At 40.9% G+C, this 16,410-nt stretch overlaps 1 protein-coding gene across 2 annotated transcripts in view; it reads left to right on the top strand.

Annotated features, from left to right (window-relative positions):
* LAMB1 (laminin subunit beta 1) overlaps positions 1-16,410 on the top strand; it is a 94,018-nt gene that overhangs the window by 49,583 nt on the left and 28,025 nt on the right. For both annotated transcript variants that reach the window (XM_087967785.1, XM_087967787.1), the window contains 6 exons: positions 828-971; positions 2,320-2,551; positions 3,960-4,123; positions 4,624-4,848; positions 8,808-9,025; positions 10,624-10,720. In XM_087967785.1, coding sequence (XP_087823911.1) covers positions 828-971; positions 2,320-2,551; positions 3,960-4,123; positions 4,624-4,848; positions 8,808-9,025; positions 10,624-10,720 — 1,080 coding nt within the window. The remainder of the gene's footprint in view (positions 1-827; positions 972-2,319; positions 2,552-3,959; positions 4,124-4,623; positions 4,849-8,807; positions 9,026-10,623; positions 10,721-16,410) is intronic.

Genomic DNA, 16,410 nt, shown 5'->3' with positions numbered 1-16,410 from the left:
TGGCAGTGGAATTGAACATTGGGGAAGAAAGGGGATCAGTCCAGGAGTCTGGAGAGGACTTGGACGAGGGTCCTGTGTCTGATGCAGAGATGGGGCCAGAACCATCTGGGAGTGGGGTGCTGTCTCTGGAGCTTTTGGAGTCTGGCACAGAGCTGCTAGAAGGCAAGAGCAGCTGAAACAAAAGGGGAGACTCGGGAGTAAGGCTGGGAGGTGATTGCCCCTCCCATAAGGTATAAAGGACAGGCAAAGATGATGAAACCTTTGCAGGAAGCAAAGTCATTCAATCGGTTCAGATTCATCCTTGAAGCTCTTTGTACTTCGGCTGTTGTTTTCTTCTAGTTCATTTGACACTTCTGTTATTGGCAGCACTTCATAGGAAAGAAAGGTGAGTGCTTATCTCCAGGGACTGTTTGAGATTCATTACCAGCTGGGAATGAAAATAATTCCCAGTGTTGCAATAAAACAAGACTTCTTTTTAAAATAAGCGTGTGCGTAATTACGGTCTCGGAAGCCTTGGTCAGAACAGGCTGGACTAGATGACCTACAAGGTACCTTTCAATTCTGTTAATCCGAGATCTGAAGTATGGAGCTAAAGCCACTTAATGAATCTCTTTGCATCCCTGATACATACATATATCAGTCATTTTAGCAAGCTATTTGCCATTTCCTTGGCTTTTCTGCCTTTTAACGTTTCTGTGTGTGATGTAATTGTTTTGGTTTTGCTTGGAACTTAGAAGGCTTGTACAAACGGAATGTATGAGGGAAGGAAAGAATGAATGAATGACTTGTTCCAAATATCCGTCTTTCTCCTTTTTTTTTCTGTTTAGCTTGCCAGTGTGACCCACAAGGTTCACTGAGCTCGGTATGTGATCCCAACGGAGGCCATTGTCAATGTCGCCCAAATGTTGTTGGTCGAAGATGCGATAAATGTGCCCCTGGCACTTTTGGCTTTGGACCCACTGGATGCAAAGGTAGGTTCTGTCTTCCTTCCGAAGACCCTGTTACTGCTCTGAAATAATACTTGGTAAGAATTTTTTAAAATAATAAATATTCTTTTTGTTCCTCTCTTCTACCTCATCTGTAAAAATCCTCATGAACTGAGCTAAAAAAAAAAAAAGACAATTTGTGGGGTCATTGGTGCTCTCTGAGCTTGGTGGTTTTCTTACAGAGGTTTCATTACCAAACTGGCACTGATGATGTTACTTAGTTGGGTCATGAAACGTCTGCAAGAACACCACCAAGCTCAGAGAGGATCAAGACCCCATATTATTCCTCCTTCCCCTCCTCCTCCTTCTCCCCCTCCTCCTCCTCCTCTTCCTATCTTCCTCCTCCTCTTCCTCTTCCTCTTTCTGTCCACAAACCTCCCTCCTTTGTAGCACTGATCATGTTACCTAGTTAGGTAATGAAATGTCTACGAGAAAACCACCAAGCTCAGAGAGCACCTCCTCCTCTTCCTTCTCCTCTTCTTCTTCCTCCTCCTCTCCACAAACCTAGCACTGATCATGTTACCTAGTTGGGCAATGAAATGTCTACAAGAAAACCAGCAAGCTCAGAGAGCACCAAGGACCCCACAGTCCTCTTCCTCCTCTCTTCTCTCCCTCCCACTTCCTCCTCCACTCCGCAACCCCCCCCTTGTAGCACTGCTGATGTTACCTAGTTGGATAACAAAACACCAACAAGAAAACCATGAAATTCAGAGCATCAGGGACCCCATAATTCAACCCCGAACCCTGAAATATTCTCTTCTATTGATGAGACTCATTTTTCTAACTCTGGTCATTAACTAGCTGGAGATTTAAAAATCCACAACTGCATTGATTTTGGGTGGTGTTCAGGGGTGGGATTCTACCGGTTTGGACCGGTTTGGGCAAACCGGATATTACATTTGCATCTGGTTCGCTGAATCGATATTTGAACTGACCAGCTGGCTCCTCCCACCCCTTCCCGCCCCTCCTAAGATTCTCCACGCAGCCCATTTTTGATGCAAGTAAGTGCAGGGTCTCTGCGGAGGCTCTGGAAGGGGGAAAAATGGGCCTTCCAGAAGTACCGAAAGTTGCAAAACGGGCCTGTTTCCGGCTTCCGGAGGGCCTCCAGAGCCCAGGGGAGGCCATTTTCTCCTTCCCAGAGGCCTGAGGGAAGCCTCTGAACCCTGGGGAAGGCAAAAACATTCCCTTCCGGACGTTTCGGTAGGCCACGCCCACCATGGCCACGCCCACCCGGCAACTGGGCAGCAAACCGGTTGCTGGGATTTTTGAATCCCACCCCTGGTGGCGTTGACTTTCCATTTCATCCATATATCTGTATGTTGTTGTTTTTAAGCTTGCGAGTGTCACGCCCAAGCTTCTGTAAATGCCTTCTGCCATCCGGAGACCGGGCAGTGCCACTGTTTCCATGGAATTTATGGCCGTTCATGTGACCGATGTTTACCTGGCTACTGGGGCTTCCCGAGTTGTCAGCCATGCCAATGCAACGGTCATGCAGATGAGTGCGATCCGTACAGTGGACAGTGCTTGAATTGTCGTGATCACACCTCGGGCCCCAATTGTGAGAGGTATGGCTTCATTTGGGCACAAAGAGAACTTGGGTTTTTCGGAAGTGGTGTGCGTGGAGGTTGTTGTTTTTTTTTTAATTTGTTTTTAATTTTAATTATGAGAATACAATGCATCCAACTTATCCTTGTTATACATATATACATTTAACTTCATCATTTATAATCTCCTTATTTAATATATTAAATACTAATTAATCTAATCATAACTACTAATATTTTAACCTTGTTTTCTACTATGTAACCATTTATAAAATTTATTCCATGTTTTATAATATTTAGACTCTCCTTTGTCTTTTATTTCTAAAGTTGACCTGATTCTGCACAAGCCATAATTTTTCTTATGATTTCTGTTTCTAGAGGTATGATTTCATTTTTCCAATATTGTGCATGTAATATTCTAGCCGCCGTCAATATATGTAGTACTGTTAGATACATTATTTCCTTCTTAATTTTTTCTGATATCATACCAAAAAGAAGAAAATCCGGTTTTCTATAGTGTGTTTTTCTAAGCTCCGTTGGAGAATATGATTTATGACACACCCTGGGAGGAGGAGGGGGAAACAGGGTCATAGGTGAGCAGTAAATTATGTGAGGCAGAGCTGACTGCACTTGGGAACATGCTGACATGTTGCTCCTAATAAATAATTGGATTTCTTTTGAAACTTGGCTCGAGGCTCATAAATTAATTAGGGCGTCCCTCGGAACCCTGACAGGCAATCTTTTAAGACTTATGGACTTCGACTCCCAGAATTCCCCTGGTAGCTTATTTAGGAAGGGATTAAAAACAGAGCTTTTAAAAAAGCTTCCTTCGGGAACACCTCCAGCTCCTCCTTTTATTGGGACGCCCTAACCACCAAGATTTGGGAGATTGTACTGGGGTAAAATTTGAATAAACAAATAAACAACAACAATTTGTTAAAGGCCGAGTGTAAATAGCGTTAGGCTGTCTTCTTTATATCATACAGGTATAGTCCTCAATGTACGACCACAATTGACCCCCAAATTTCTGTTGTTAAGTGAGACATTTGTTAAGTGAATGGCTGCCGTTGATAAGTTAGTAATCTGGTTGTTAAGTGAATCTGGATTCCCGCTTGATTTTGCTTGTCGGAAGGTCGCAAAAGGGGATCATGTGACCTCAGGACCCAGCGACCGTTGTAAATATGAACCAGTGGTCAAGCAACCGAAGGTAAATCACGTGACCATGGGGATGCTGCAACCATCATAAGTGTGAAAAATGGTCATGTCCCTTTTGTTCAGTGCCGTTGTAACTGTGAGTGGTTCCTAAATGAACCGTTGTAAATCGAGGACTACATAGAGAAAAATACTGAAGTGGTTAATAAGCATATTTTTGGTCGATCGATATACTGTGACATATGCCTTGTGAAAAACCTTGTGCTATAACGTTTAGGTGCCTTGCTGGTTTTTATGGAGATCCAGTCTTGGGATCAGGTGATCACTGCCGTCCTTGTCCCTGCCCAGATGGACCGGAAAGTGGGCGTCAGTTTGCCAATGGATGTTATCAAGACCGGATTACGTTACAAGTGGTGTGCGTTTGTGAGAGAGGATACAAAGGTAATTTTTTTTCTTGTTGGTTAATGTGTGCTCACCGAACCAGTTGTTACACTGGTTGAAACCCACCACTGCACCTTAGCCATAAAGGCCAGTTTTGTGACTTTGGTCCAATCACTAGGAGACTGGGATTTCTAGTCCCACCTTAACCATAAAAGCTGGTTTTGGTGACTTTGGTCCAATCACCAGGAGACTGGGAGTTCTAGTTCCACCTTAGCCATAAAAGCCAGTTTGGTGACTTTGGTCCATTCACCAGGAGACTTAGCGAGTCTGGGACTGGGAGTTCTAGTCCCACCTTAGCGATAAAAGCCAGCTAGGCATCTTTGAGCCAGTCACTCTCTCTCAACCCAGCCCACTTCACAGGGTGGTTGTTGTGGTGTGGAAAATAGGAGGAAGAAGGTATACCGTATACGTCTGTCACCTTTTGTAGAAATAAATGAAGGCGGGATATAAATAAAAACTTGCTGAAGATTTTCCTTTTTCTTTGATTGCTGGTTGAACAGGAAGCAGATGTGATGAATGTGCCTCTGGCTTTTTTGGAAACCCTGAAGAGATTGGTGGGAGTTGCCATCCCTGCCAGTGTAACAACAACATTGATTCCTCTGATCCCGAGGCTTGTGACAAAAGGACAGGCTTGTGCCTCAAGTGTTTGTTTCACACCCGAGGCGAACACTGCCAAGAGTGTAAACCCGGCTACTACGGATGGGCCCTTCAACAGGATTGTAGAAGTGAGTAGTCTGCCTTTGATTTTTTTTTCCAATACGTTTTTTATTTTTATTATAAACACACATATTTTATGAACTTTGCATTAACTGGGTCAATTCTTTTTTAGGCAACAATAATAGTACAAGTAGGTCTATGTAGTTCTAATCTTCCAACTTCCACAGCCTTTGCCTCTGCCTTTGATTTTTGTGGGCACCTTTTGGCCTTAGTTATTTGCAAAAGATACCAGTTTTTGAATGGCATGATCTACCCATTATTGTCTACAATCTCCAGACACCCCATTTATTTTATTTTTATTTTTATTTTTTGCACAAAGGCATATCTTACAAATCAAGAAATTCAGAGCAAAAAAAAAAGTTTTGTTTTTCAGCTTCATTCCCTTTAAAAATCCAAATTCTGCCAAATGTTGGAAATGTAATCAAACACAGGGTACATATTATCACATGTGGTGGATGTGTGTGAAAGCAAAGAAATATGGGATAAAAATACATACCTGGTTAGAAAAAATGTTAAAGCTGCATATACATACCAGCTCGATACCCATGCTTCACTATGAAACTATGTGGTTGGGCTTAGGTTTTGGGGAGGAAAATAAGGGGGGGGGAGTCTGCCTCTGCTTACCAGCATCCATTAGTATTCATCTGATCATCATCCTGTCAGTGTGTGAGGGAGTCGAGGGCTGTTTGGAAACTGAAACATGGAAACTGAAGCAGTATTTGCTGTGCGAGCAAGGAGGAGACAGCAGGGAGCCCTGGCGTGGCTTAGCTCAACTGTTTTGTATTAAAGCTGCTTGGTGCTGTGAAACTGAAACTGAAACTCCTCTCCTCTGCTTGTGTTTTGCATTTGGAAGTGATTTCTTTTCAGGTGGGGAGGGGGAGTAGAACTCTTTAGCATCGGAGTGTGTTAATAATATATGAAATCCTAATGGCTCTGATGGTCATTTTGAAAAATCCTTTCTTAGTGAGCACCTAAGAAGCCAAGAGGAACATATGTGCCAAAAGTCAAGTTTGTAGGCTTTATGATTCTGGAGATTTTGTGATGATGTGTGAGGGGTATTTTGCTTTTATATATATAGATAAGCCAGAAATATTTCTGTTAGGTACAATACCAGAAAAAATATAATAAGGGGAATTTGTATTTAATATTGCATGTTTCGACAGCAGCAAGAATTGTATTTGCATAGTATTGAAAAAAGGAGGGAACACTGAGAGAGGAAAATGTAATGAAAAAAATATTAGATTGCGCAGAAACGGAGAGTCTCACATTAAAGACAAAAGAAAGTACTTTCAAATGTGGGATTTGTTTTATAAATGGTTGGATAATAGAGATATAAATTAAGAGCTGGAAAAACATTATTATGTAAGCAATTGACCCAGACACAAAGCACTTATGTATGTTAAATGAAAATGTACAAATAAACTATTAAAAAGAAAAATCCAAATTCTGCTAATGGAATTTGGGAGGGATGAGAGGATAAAGTCATTTCCTCATCTGGAAACCAGAAACCGTTTTTAATCTACTGGGAATCTACCTCCTAGGGTGCAATTTAGTGGAGCAAATACTGGAAATTCCTCAGTGGGGAAGATAAAACTCTTAAAAGGTCAAGAGATGAGACTGCTGTAGCATGAATGGGCTTTTATGGATTGCAAGCTGCTCTCGGATTTTTAACCCCAACATCCAATTAGACTGGGGTTATCTTGAGAACACCAAAACTTTTTGTGCAGCCTGAAAAGAAGCTTGTGGGAAGTGGGAAGTCTTTTTTTTTTTTAAATTAAAATTAATTGTTCTCCTTTTTTTACACATATAAAATTTTGTTGACTTTTTATTAATTACATTGCTTAGTGTTTAATAAACATCGTGTTGTCTGGGTATTTAATTTGCTTAACAATACGGATTATATTCTTAATCGCCACTCCCTTTTTTTCCAACCACTGGTAAAATAGATCCCATGTTTGATAGTATTCTGTCTTCTTTCTGCTTAATTTTCAGTGCCAATCTATCCATTTCTGTACTGTCTAGTTTCTTAATTATCTGATCATCTCATGGTGTTTCTTCATTTTTCCAATGTTGTGCAAAGATAATCCTCGCTGCTGTTACATCATGTAATATTAAATACATATTTTTCTTATCTAATTGTTCTCCTTTTTGAAGGGAAGATATCCAACCTTCAGGCACCAGAGGGGAAATGTGTTATGTAGAAGAAAAATAGATTTTTTCAAAACAAAAATATTCAGTAGGAAGAGGATGTGAGAATATGAAAACCACCAATACCTTTAATGTGGCATCAATTTTCATAATTCTTATAGAAGGATAACCTATCTGAATTTATACAGTGTATATACCAATCACACATTTATAGACTAGCAGTTAAGAATGGATATAAACAAAAAAAAAAAAAGCTAGGCTGGCTGTTGAAATCTGCCTAATTTAGTTTCCTCCAATTCTTTTCAAGTAAAAATCTTATTAACTCAAAACGATTAATAGGATTTCCTCATTTTATCAACTACTAGCTCGGTACCTGTGCTTCGCCACGAAACTATATGATCGGGTTTAGTTTTTGGGGAGGAAAATAAGTAGAAAAAAATTATGCCTCCGTTTACCAGCATCCATCGGTATTCATCTGGCTAGCATCCTGTCAGTGTGTGAGAGAATGGAGGGCTGTTTGGAAACTGAAACAGTATTTGCTGTGTGAGCAAGAAGGAAACAGCAAGGAGCCCTGGCGTGGCTTAGCTCAACTGTTCTATACTAAAGCTGCTTGGTGCTGTGAAACTGAAACTCCTCTACTTGTGTTTTGCATTTGGAAGAGATTTCTTTTCAGGTGGGGAGGGGGAGTAGAACTCCTTAGCATCAGAGCATGTTAATAATAATAATATATGAAATACTAAAGCTCTGATGGTCATTTTGAAAAATCCTTTCTTAGTGAGCCCCCAGAAGCCAAGAGGAACATATGGGCCAAATTTCAAGTTTGTAGGCTTTACGGTTCTGGAGATTTTGTGATGATGCGTGAGGGGTATTTCGCTTTTATATGTATAGATAGGTAGTGCTCAAATTGCCATTGCTAAGGAAGGCAGTCATTCAGGGAGGTTTGCCCCATTTTAGGACCTCTTAGCTACAGTTGTTAAGTGGATTACTGCAGCTCTGAAGTGAATCCCTCAGTCATTAAGCAAATCTGGTTACCTTCACTGACTTTGCCTGTTGGAAGTGCAACTGTCATAAACATATGCCAGTTGCCAAGCGTCCGAAATTTGATCACATGATCATGGGGAAAGTTGCAACGGTCGTAAGTGTGAAAACCGGCCATAATTGACTTTTTTTCACTGCCTTCGAATAGTCACTAAACCAATGGCTGTAAGGCGAGGAGTACCTGTAATTCAAAATGGCCTGTTTGACGAGCTGGGAGGGGGAAAAAAAATCACATTTAAATAATATTTCCTCACTAAAATCCACTTAACAATGCAAAAGTTACAGTTTCCAGTTGGTGACAGTGAAACGGTCTGAAGTTAGTCTTAAGTTGGGCTGTTGGCTTCAGGAATTGTTCTGGAGCTCTTCTCTCCTTTCTTGGTTTAACGTCTTCTTCTTCCAACAAACACACCGTAAGACAGCGGTGTCAAACTCAAGGCCCGGAGGCTGGATCTGACCCATGAGGCCGCTTGGAAATAGCGAACGACCAGCGTGCGGTGCCTCTGCCATCAAAAATGGAGCTCTGGAGGGCCACATTGTGGCCCTCCCAAGCTCTGTTTTCGCTGGCAGAGGGTTGCAGAAGGCCTTCGCAGCTGAAAATGGAGCTCGGGAGCAGAGAGCAGAGAGCTCGGGCCGCCACAGGCGCCCCCAACACGAGTGTCATCCAGCTGGCCACACACCCCCTGAGGTCAATCACAACCCAGATGCGGCCCTCTAATGAAATCGAGTTTAACACCCCTGTTAACTAACATACGTTAGTTTTTTTGCTACTCCTTCCTTCCAGAATGTGTCTGCAATTACCTGGGAACGATGCGTCACCGTTGCAACAGCTCTGAAGACTGCGATTGCGAGAAAGAAACGGGCCAGTGTCAGTGTCTCCCCAATGTGGTTGGACAGAATTGTGACCATTGCGCCCCGAACACATGGAAACTGAGTAGCGGGACCGGATGTGAAACCTGCGCCTGTAATCTGGAACATTCCTTTGGCCCGTCTTGCAATGAGGTGAGGAAGCTTTATCGGAGCTAAGGGTGGCAGATGCACACTAGCTCAGGCTCTTTCAGATTACTTAAGATCTAAACTCACGCTCCAGGAAACGATGGAGGAATTCTTCCCTCCAGAAGAGAGGCCTGTGGGGGATGTGGTTAAGGAATTGGGCTAAAAACCAGGAGACTGAGAATTTTAGTCCTGCCTTAGGCATGAAAGCCAGTTGGGTGACTTTGGGCCAGTCAGCAGGAGACAGTGAGTTCTAGTCCTGCTTTAGGCAAGAAAGTCAGCTGGATAACTTTCAGCAAATCACCAGGAGACTCTGAGTTCTAGTCCTGCCTTAGGCAAGAAAGCCGGCTGGGTGACTTTGGCCCAATCATCAGAAGATGGTGAGTTCTAGTCCCACCTTAGGCATGAAAGCTAGCTCAATCTGGAACTAACTGTAAGTTTTCTGACAGTAAATACTGTTAATAAGTGGAACAGTTGCACATACAGATACAGATTAACAGAGTTGGAAGGGACCTTCTGGGTCATCGAGTCCAACCCCTGTCTCTTGGTTATGTGTGGTTCATCACTGGGGGTTTTAAATAATAGACTAGCCCAGTCCATGGACCGGGCACTCTGTCTGCAGAAACCAGGCCACACAAATAAGGGAACCCCCCTCCACAGGATGCAGGAAGCATGTGAAACCACAATGCCTCTGGGCCGTGGAAAAATCTCCCTCCATGTTATCAGTCCCTGGAGCCAAAATGTTTGAGGGCCTCTGGACTAGACCACCATTTGGCTAGGATGGTATAAGGATTGAGCAGCGGGTTGGACTAGAACAGTGATGGTGAACCTTTTTGTTGCGATGTGCTGAAAGCATGTATGTGTGCGATAGCCACTACCCACAATGCAATCCACCCCACCCCCCTGCGCATGCATGCGCAACCCCCACTTACCTGCACTGCGCATGCGCCTCCCAGCTGATTTTAGACCTGTTTTCGCCCTCCCGGGGGCTCGAGGGAAGCCCATTTCAGCACTTCCGGTATTTCTGGAAGGTCCGTTTTTCGGCCTCCAAAGGCTGCAGAGGCTTCCTTCGAGTCCCCAGGAGGGTGAAAAAGGCCTCAAACGGGCCGAAAAACAGCTGTGAGGTACACACATGTGCAGTGCAGGTAACTTTGGCTGGGGCTCGCGTGCCCGCACAAATGGCTCTGCATGCCACCTGTGGCACGCATGCCATAGGTTCACCATCACAGGACTAGAAGATCTTTGGGCTCCCTTCCAGCCCTATGGTTCAATTTTCTATATACTCCTTGCACAGTGTCTGCCATGATTTAGAAGAAATGCAATTAAGAGGAGAAGACAGGCTGGGTGAATTGCAGATAGATAGATAGATAGATAGATAGATAGATAGATAGATAGATAGATAGATAGATAGATATAGAGATAGAGATAGAGATAGAGATAGAGATAGAGATAGAGATAGAGATAGAGATAGAGATAGAGATAGAGATATATGTTTTGAAAAGGTGAAGTTCCTAATTATGGATCCATATTATGACCAGCCTGATTTTAGTACTGATCCATCAGTGGTCTAAAGTTGTTTCACTCCCCTTCCCCTTTTAAAATAATAGTTTACCGGGCAGTGCCAATGTATGCCAGGATTCGGGGGACGTACCTGTACCGAATGTCAGGAATATTTCTGGGGTGACCCTACCATCGGCTGCCAAGGTGAGTATGTTATTATTCCTGGTTCACCCTTCCTTCCTTTTTGGGGGGGGTATATTCAAATATTCCAATGCAGGTAGTCCTCAACGGACAATCACAATTGATCCCGAACCTTTCTGTCACTAAGCGAGATGGTTGTTCAGTGAGTTTTGCCCATCGTACACCCTGTCTTGCCATAGCTATTAATGAATCGGTTCAGTGGTTACATTAGTGCCATGCAGGGGTGGGATTCAAAAATCCCAGCAACCGGTTCGCTGCCCAGTTGCTGGGTGGATGTGGCTATGGTGGGCGTGGCCTACCAGAACTTTTGAGAGGGCCATTTTTAGCCTTCCCAAGGTTCCGGAGGCTTCCCTTGGGCCTCTGGGAGGGGAAAAATGGCCTCCCCCGGGCTCTGGAGTCCCTCCGGAAGCTGGAAACAGGCCTGTTTCCAGACTTCTGGAAGGCCCACTTTTTTCCCCTCTCAGAGAAAAAATGGGCCACATGGAGACTCCTGGGAGGGGTGGAGCAGGGTGTGGGGGGGCCAGTAGGTTGGCTCAAAAAGCAGTTCGGTGAACCAGATGCAAATTTAACATCCAGTTCGCCCAAACTAGTCTGAACTGATAGAATCCCACCTCTGAACACCACTCAAAATCAATTGTTCAGTGAATCTAGCTCCCCTATTGGCTTTGTTTGTGAAACTTCGACAGGTCATTAAATGAGCTGAGGACAACCAGTAACCAGCATTTGTACGATTCTTATTCTGGGACAATCCGAGATAGCCAAAGATGGTTTGTTTTGTGATGATGCTTGGGGAAGGAACGAAGTATCATTTCGCATTGGTTTCATTTTATTTGGATGCAAGAAATTAGGTGCAAGACTGGAAAAGATAAGAGTACCCTCCTTAATCTCTGAATGTTGCAATATAGTTTATTCATCCAGCACCTGCTAACAAAACTTGGTCTCTTATGTTGCAATTATGTTTCTGCAAAAGATCTCAGGCAGGCTTATCTGGTGTTCTGTTTTAGTGCAGCTAAATTTAACACTGTTGGATTTAAATAGTAGTTTGTGAATAACATAGTTGCATATAAAAAATAAAATGAGATTTTGCAGAAAGGGCAGTCTTGATTTAGATTTGCATGGTTTTTATAATTGTTTGATTAAAACTGAAACAAATGTGAACTTCTGCAGAAGAAGGAAACGGAATGCATTAAAAGTATAGAAATAAGTGAAGATGCCCAAAAGCTACAGACTGTAAAAATTCAATTATACATGTAATCATAAGTAAGAAGGAAGGAAGATAGAGAGAGAAAGGAAGGAAGGAAGGAAGGAAGGAAGGATCAATTAAATCAGTTAGTTATATGTTTTTTTATCAGTAGTTTTATCATACTTAGATATAATTGAATTTTATAGTCTGCACCGTTTGGACATTTTCAATTAATTCTACACTTTTAATACATTCTGCTTCCTTCCTCTTCATGAGGAGTTCACATTTGTTATGGTTTTAATTAAACAATTTAAAAAAACAATGTTTTAGTGACTCTCAGCTCTAATCCAGTCACACCTTCTTGAGAAATGGGTTGATTTGATTTACTTAATTTACTTAAATTTAATTTGATTAATATTTTCCAAGTATTATCCACACTTGCTCTTTTAAGTTCTTGGCTTTGTATATTACACAGTTTTTCAAGGCCTCAAATATTGCTGGAATTCTGTCTTTAAATGCACATCTCAATGTATTGTCCTTCTTTGAACGATTCTCAATGTTTTTCATGACAGGAATGTCTTTTCTTTCTCATTTTTTAAAGCTGTGGCCTATTTTCACACATGAAGTTAACAGTGGTTTAGATCAGGGCTCTCCATACTTGGCAATTTTAAGACTTGGTGGACTTCAACTGCAGAATTCTCCAGCCAGCCATGCAGGATGAGGAATTCTGGGAGTTAAAGTCCATAAACCTTAAAGTTGTCAAATGTGGAGACTCCTGGTTTATACTGATTGCTAAATTCTTCCCTGTTACTTGAGAGGTTTCAGATTTTTTTGTTTAAAAGCAATGACTTTTTCATTATATTTGAACGGAGAGGTGGGTGTGGGATATGGGATCACACAATGTGATGGGCTGGAGGGAATAACCTTGAGGGACAGGAGAAAAAAGCTATCCTCAACACAACCATCAGATAAAGGAAACCATCAGATAAAGGAGTCTGGGACAGAACTGTAATTTGATAACATGCCTCAGAAAAAGCTCTTTCAAGTTCACCCAGAGATAAAGGAAAGAGGAAGAGCAAATTCAGACTTATAAGACTGCATTACTATATTTTTATAATATACTAGCTCAATACTTGTGCTTCGCTACGAAACTATGTGATTGGGCTTAGTTTTTGGGAAGGAAAATAAGGGGAAAAAATTCTGCCTCTGCCTACCAGCATCCATCAGTATTCATCTGGCTAGTGTCCGGTCAGTCTGTATGAGAGGGCTGCTTGGAAACTGAAAGAGTATTTGCTGTGTGAACAAAAAGAAGAGAGCAAGGAGTCTGGGTGTGGCTTAGCTCAACTGTTCTGTACTAAAGCTGCTTGGTGCTGTGAAACTGAAACTGAAAGTGAAACTCCTCTGCTTTTGTTTTGCATTTGGGAGAGATTTCTTTTCAGGTGGGGAGGGGGAGTAGAACTCCTTAGCATCAGAGCGTATTAATAATAATAATAATATAGGAAATACTCTAAATGCTCTGATGGTCATTTCAAAAAAATCCTTTCTTAGTGAGCACCTAGAAGCCAAGAGGAACATACATGTCAAATTCCAAGTTTGTAGGCTTTACGGTTCTGGAGATTTTGTGATGATGCATGAGTGGTATTTCACTTTTATATATATAGATTTATACAGTATTATAATATATAGAATGATAAAAATATAGGGATGACAGAAAAGCAATGTTCCAATATCTAAGGGGCTACTACAGAGGAGAGGGAGTCAACTTATTTTCCAAAGCATCAGAAGGCAAAATAAGAAGCAACAGATGGGAACTAATCAAGGAGAGAAGCAACCTGGAATTAAGGGGAAATTTCTTGACAGTGAGAACAATTAATTTGTGGAACTGCTTGCCTTCAGAGGTTGTGGGTGCTCCATCACTGAAGGTTTTTAAGAAAAGACATTTGTCTGAAATGGTATAATTCTCCTGCTTGAGCAGGGGGCTGGACTAGAAGACCTCCAAGGTCCCTTCCAACTCTGTTATTCTGTATTTTGCCACAAAATGTCAGCATTTCAGTGGAATTTGCTTTAATTGACACCAAACGTCAGTATTTAAGTGAAATGTGTGTGTGTGTGTGTTTGTGTATGTGTTTAAACAAAGGAAATGAGTGGCCTCTAGAAGGCAAACCCTTTCAACATCAACATTTTTTTAAAAAAAAGAAATGTTTTAAAAGTGGGGGTGAAAATTGAGACCTGTACTTGACTATTTACTATTTTAGAATTTATATAAATTGGCCTGTTCTTAAATTCTCCTGAGGGAGGGGAGATAACAGATTAGATTTCCCTTCCTGTGAGAAACTAAATCTTTTGTTTGTTTAGGTGCTACTGTTATCTTCTGTTTGTGGAAGGAAGTGCCATATCTTTCTTTCAAACCTGGGTGAGATAATAGGGTAAATACCAACTTTTGTCTTTATGACCAAATAAGAGGTAATTTATTTATCATTCATTCATTCATTCATTCATTCATTCATTCGTTCAGCTTGCCTTCTTTGACCTCTAACATTCAACATCTACATCAATTTACACATATCTCTTTTCTTTCCACTCACTCTTAATGTATAATGTATGTGTGTGTGTGTGTGTGTTTGTGTGTGTGTGTGCTTGTGTATGTGTGCGGAAAGAGGAAGGGAGGAAGAAAGAGAGATTATAATCTATTTATAGACAAGAACAGAATTCTTTATTGGCCAAGTGCGATTAGACATACAAGGGATTTGTCTCCTGTGCAGAAGCTCTCATAAGTGTGTACCTGCAAACAACAAAGTGATGTCATATAGACCATAAATCCTAAGACACAAACAATAAGTGATAAATCATAAGATACCAATAGGAGAAGGTAATAGGAAAGATGAGAAAAATGAGGAGATAGGAAAGATGACAAGGTCTCAGTGTACATGCAGAAAACAAAATGATAAGTCATAGATCAGAAATCATAAGATAGAATCAGAAATCATAAGATACAAACAAGTGATAAATCATAAGATACCAATAGGAGAAGGTAGTAGGAAACATAGATGAGAAACATGAGAAGATCTATCTATCTACTATCTATCTACCTATTGTTTAACTATCATCTATCTCTCTATCTTTCTATCTATAATATATCATCTGTATTGTCTGTCTGTCTGTCTATCTATCTATCTATCTATCTATCTATCTATCTATCTGTCTGTCTGTCTGTCTGTCTGTCTGTCTGTCATCTATCTATCTAATCTAACTATCTAATACACTGTCTATATTATTTATATCTATCTATATCTATCATCTATATCTGTCATCTATATCTATCTACCTATTGTCTGTCTACAGTATCTATTGTGTATCTATCAGCTATCCAGCTATCTTTCCATCTATCGTCTATCTATCTCTATCTATCATCTATCTACCTATCATCTATCTACCTATAATATATTGTCTATTGTCTATATCTATCTATTTATCTATCTAATCTATCTCTAACTAATCTATCTAATATTTGTCTATATTATTTATATCTATCTACTATCATCTATATCTGTCATCTATATCTATCTACCTATTGTCTATCTACTGTATCTCTTGTATATCTATCAGCTATCCATCTATCTATCGTCTATATATCTATGTCTATCTATCTACCTATCGTCTGTCTATCTATTCATCTATCTTTCTATGTCATCAATCAGAGAACAATCTCTATGGATTTTAAATATAGAATTGTAGAGTTGGAAGGAACTAATTATTAGGCCATTAAATCCAACCCTCTGATCTATGCAGATATCTATTTTGAAGCAATCCCTGGCATAGTCCAGCCTTTACTTGAACCAATTTGATGAAGGAGAGCTACCCTACCTTTGGATAATTAACTTCAAAGTCAACCAACTTGACCTGACTTTGTCCTTACCTTCAAAATCTGCCTTCCTGTAACTTAAAGCTTTTTATTTCCCAGTCCTGCATTCTGGAAAGGTAATTTACAGTGCATCGATCTTGTTCTGCCAGATGTCCTCTTAGGTATTTGAAGAATGTTATCACATCCCCTTTTTGGTCTTCTCAAGGTTAAATGTTCCAGTTTGCTCAATCCTTCTTTATGGGATGTAGTTTTGAATTCTCTGTCCTCTACTTTCTTCTTTGAACATGTTCCAGTTTTTTTCCTGAACCCTCCTTAAATGCCCGGACTTGTCAAACCTCTGTTTTATATATAGGATGATATCTGATGGTTGGTTGCTGGTCCATAGGGGTGTTTATTCACTCATGCTAAGATAAGTTTACATTCTCCCTGTGTGTTTTTGTTCTGTTCTAATATTGGTGGAGGGTTAAATATGTTTGGAATGTGAAAAATATAGACCTGGACAATTTCATCAAAAAGCTACACCTGGTTGTCTATCCTTCAAATGGGCATCATTGGTGGTCCTGGCCAATCATAAAACAGATCTGGATGCTCCCACTTTTTGAATCAAGAAGTCCACAGAGTAGTTTGTTAGAATAAAAGTTGGAAGTG

Source organism: Notechis scutatus, chromosome 6, assembly GCF_049901735.1.
Source record: "Notechis scutatus isolate UNSWTSFEM ecotype Mainland chromosome 6, rNotScu1.2, whole genome shotgun sequence".
Lineage (NCBI taxonomy): Eukaryota > Metazoa > Chordata > Lepidosauria > Squamata > Elapidae > Notechis > Notechis scutatus.
This window is presented reverse-complemented; position numbering and strand designations above follow the sequence as displayed.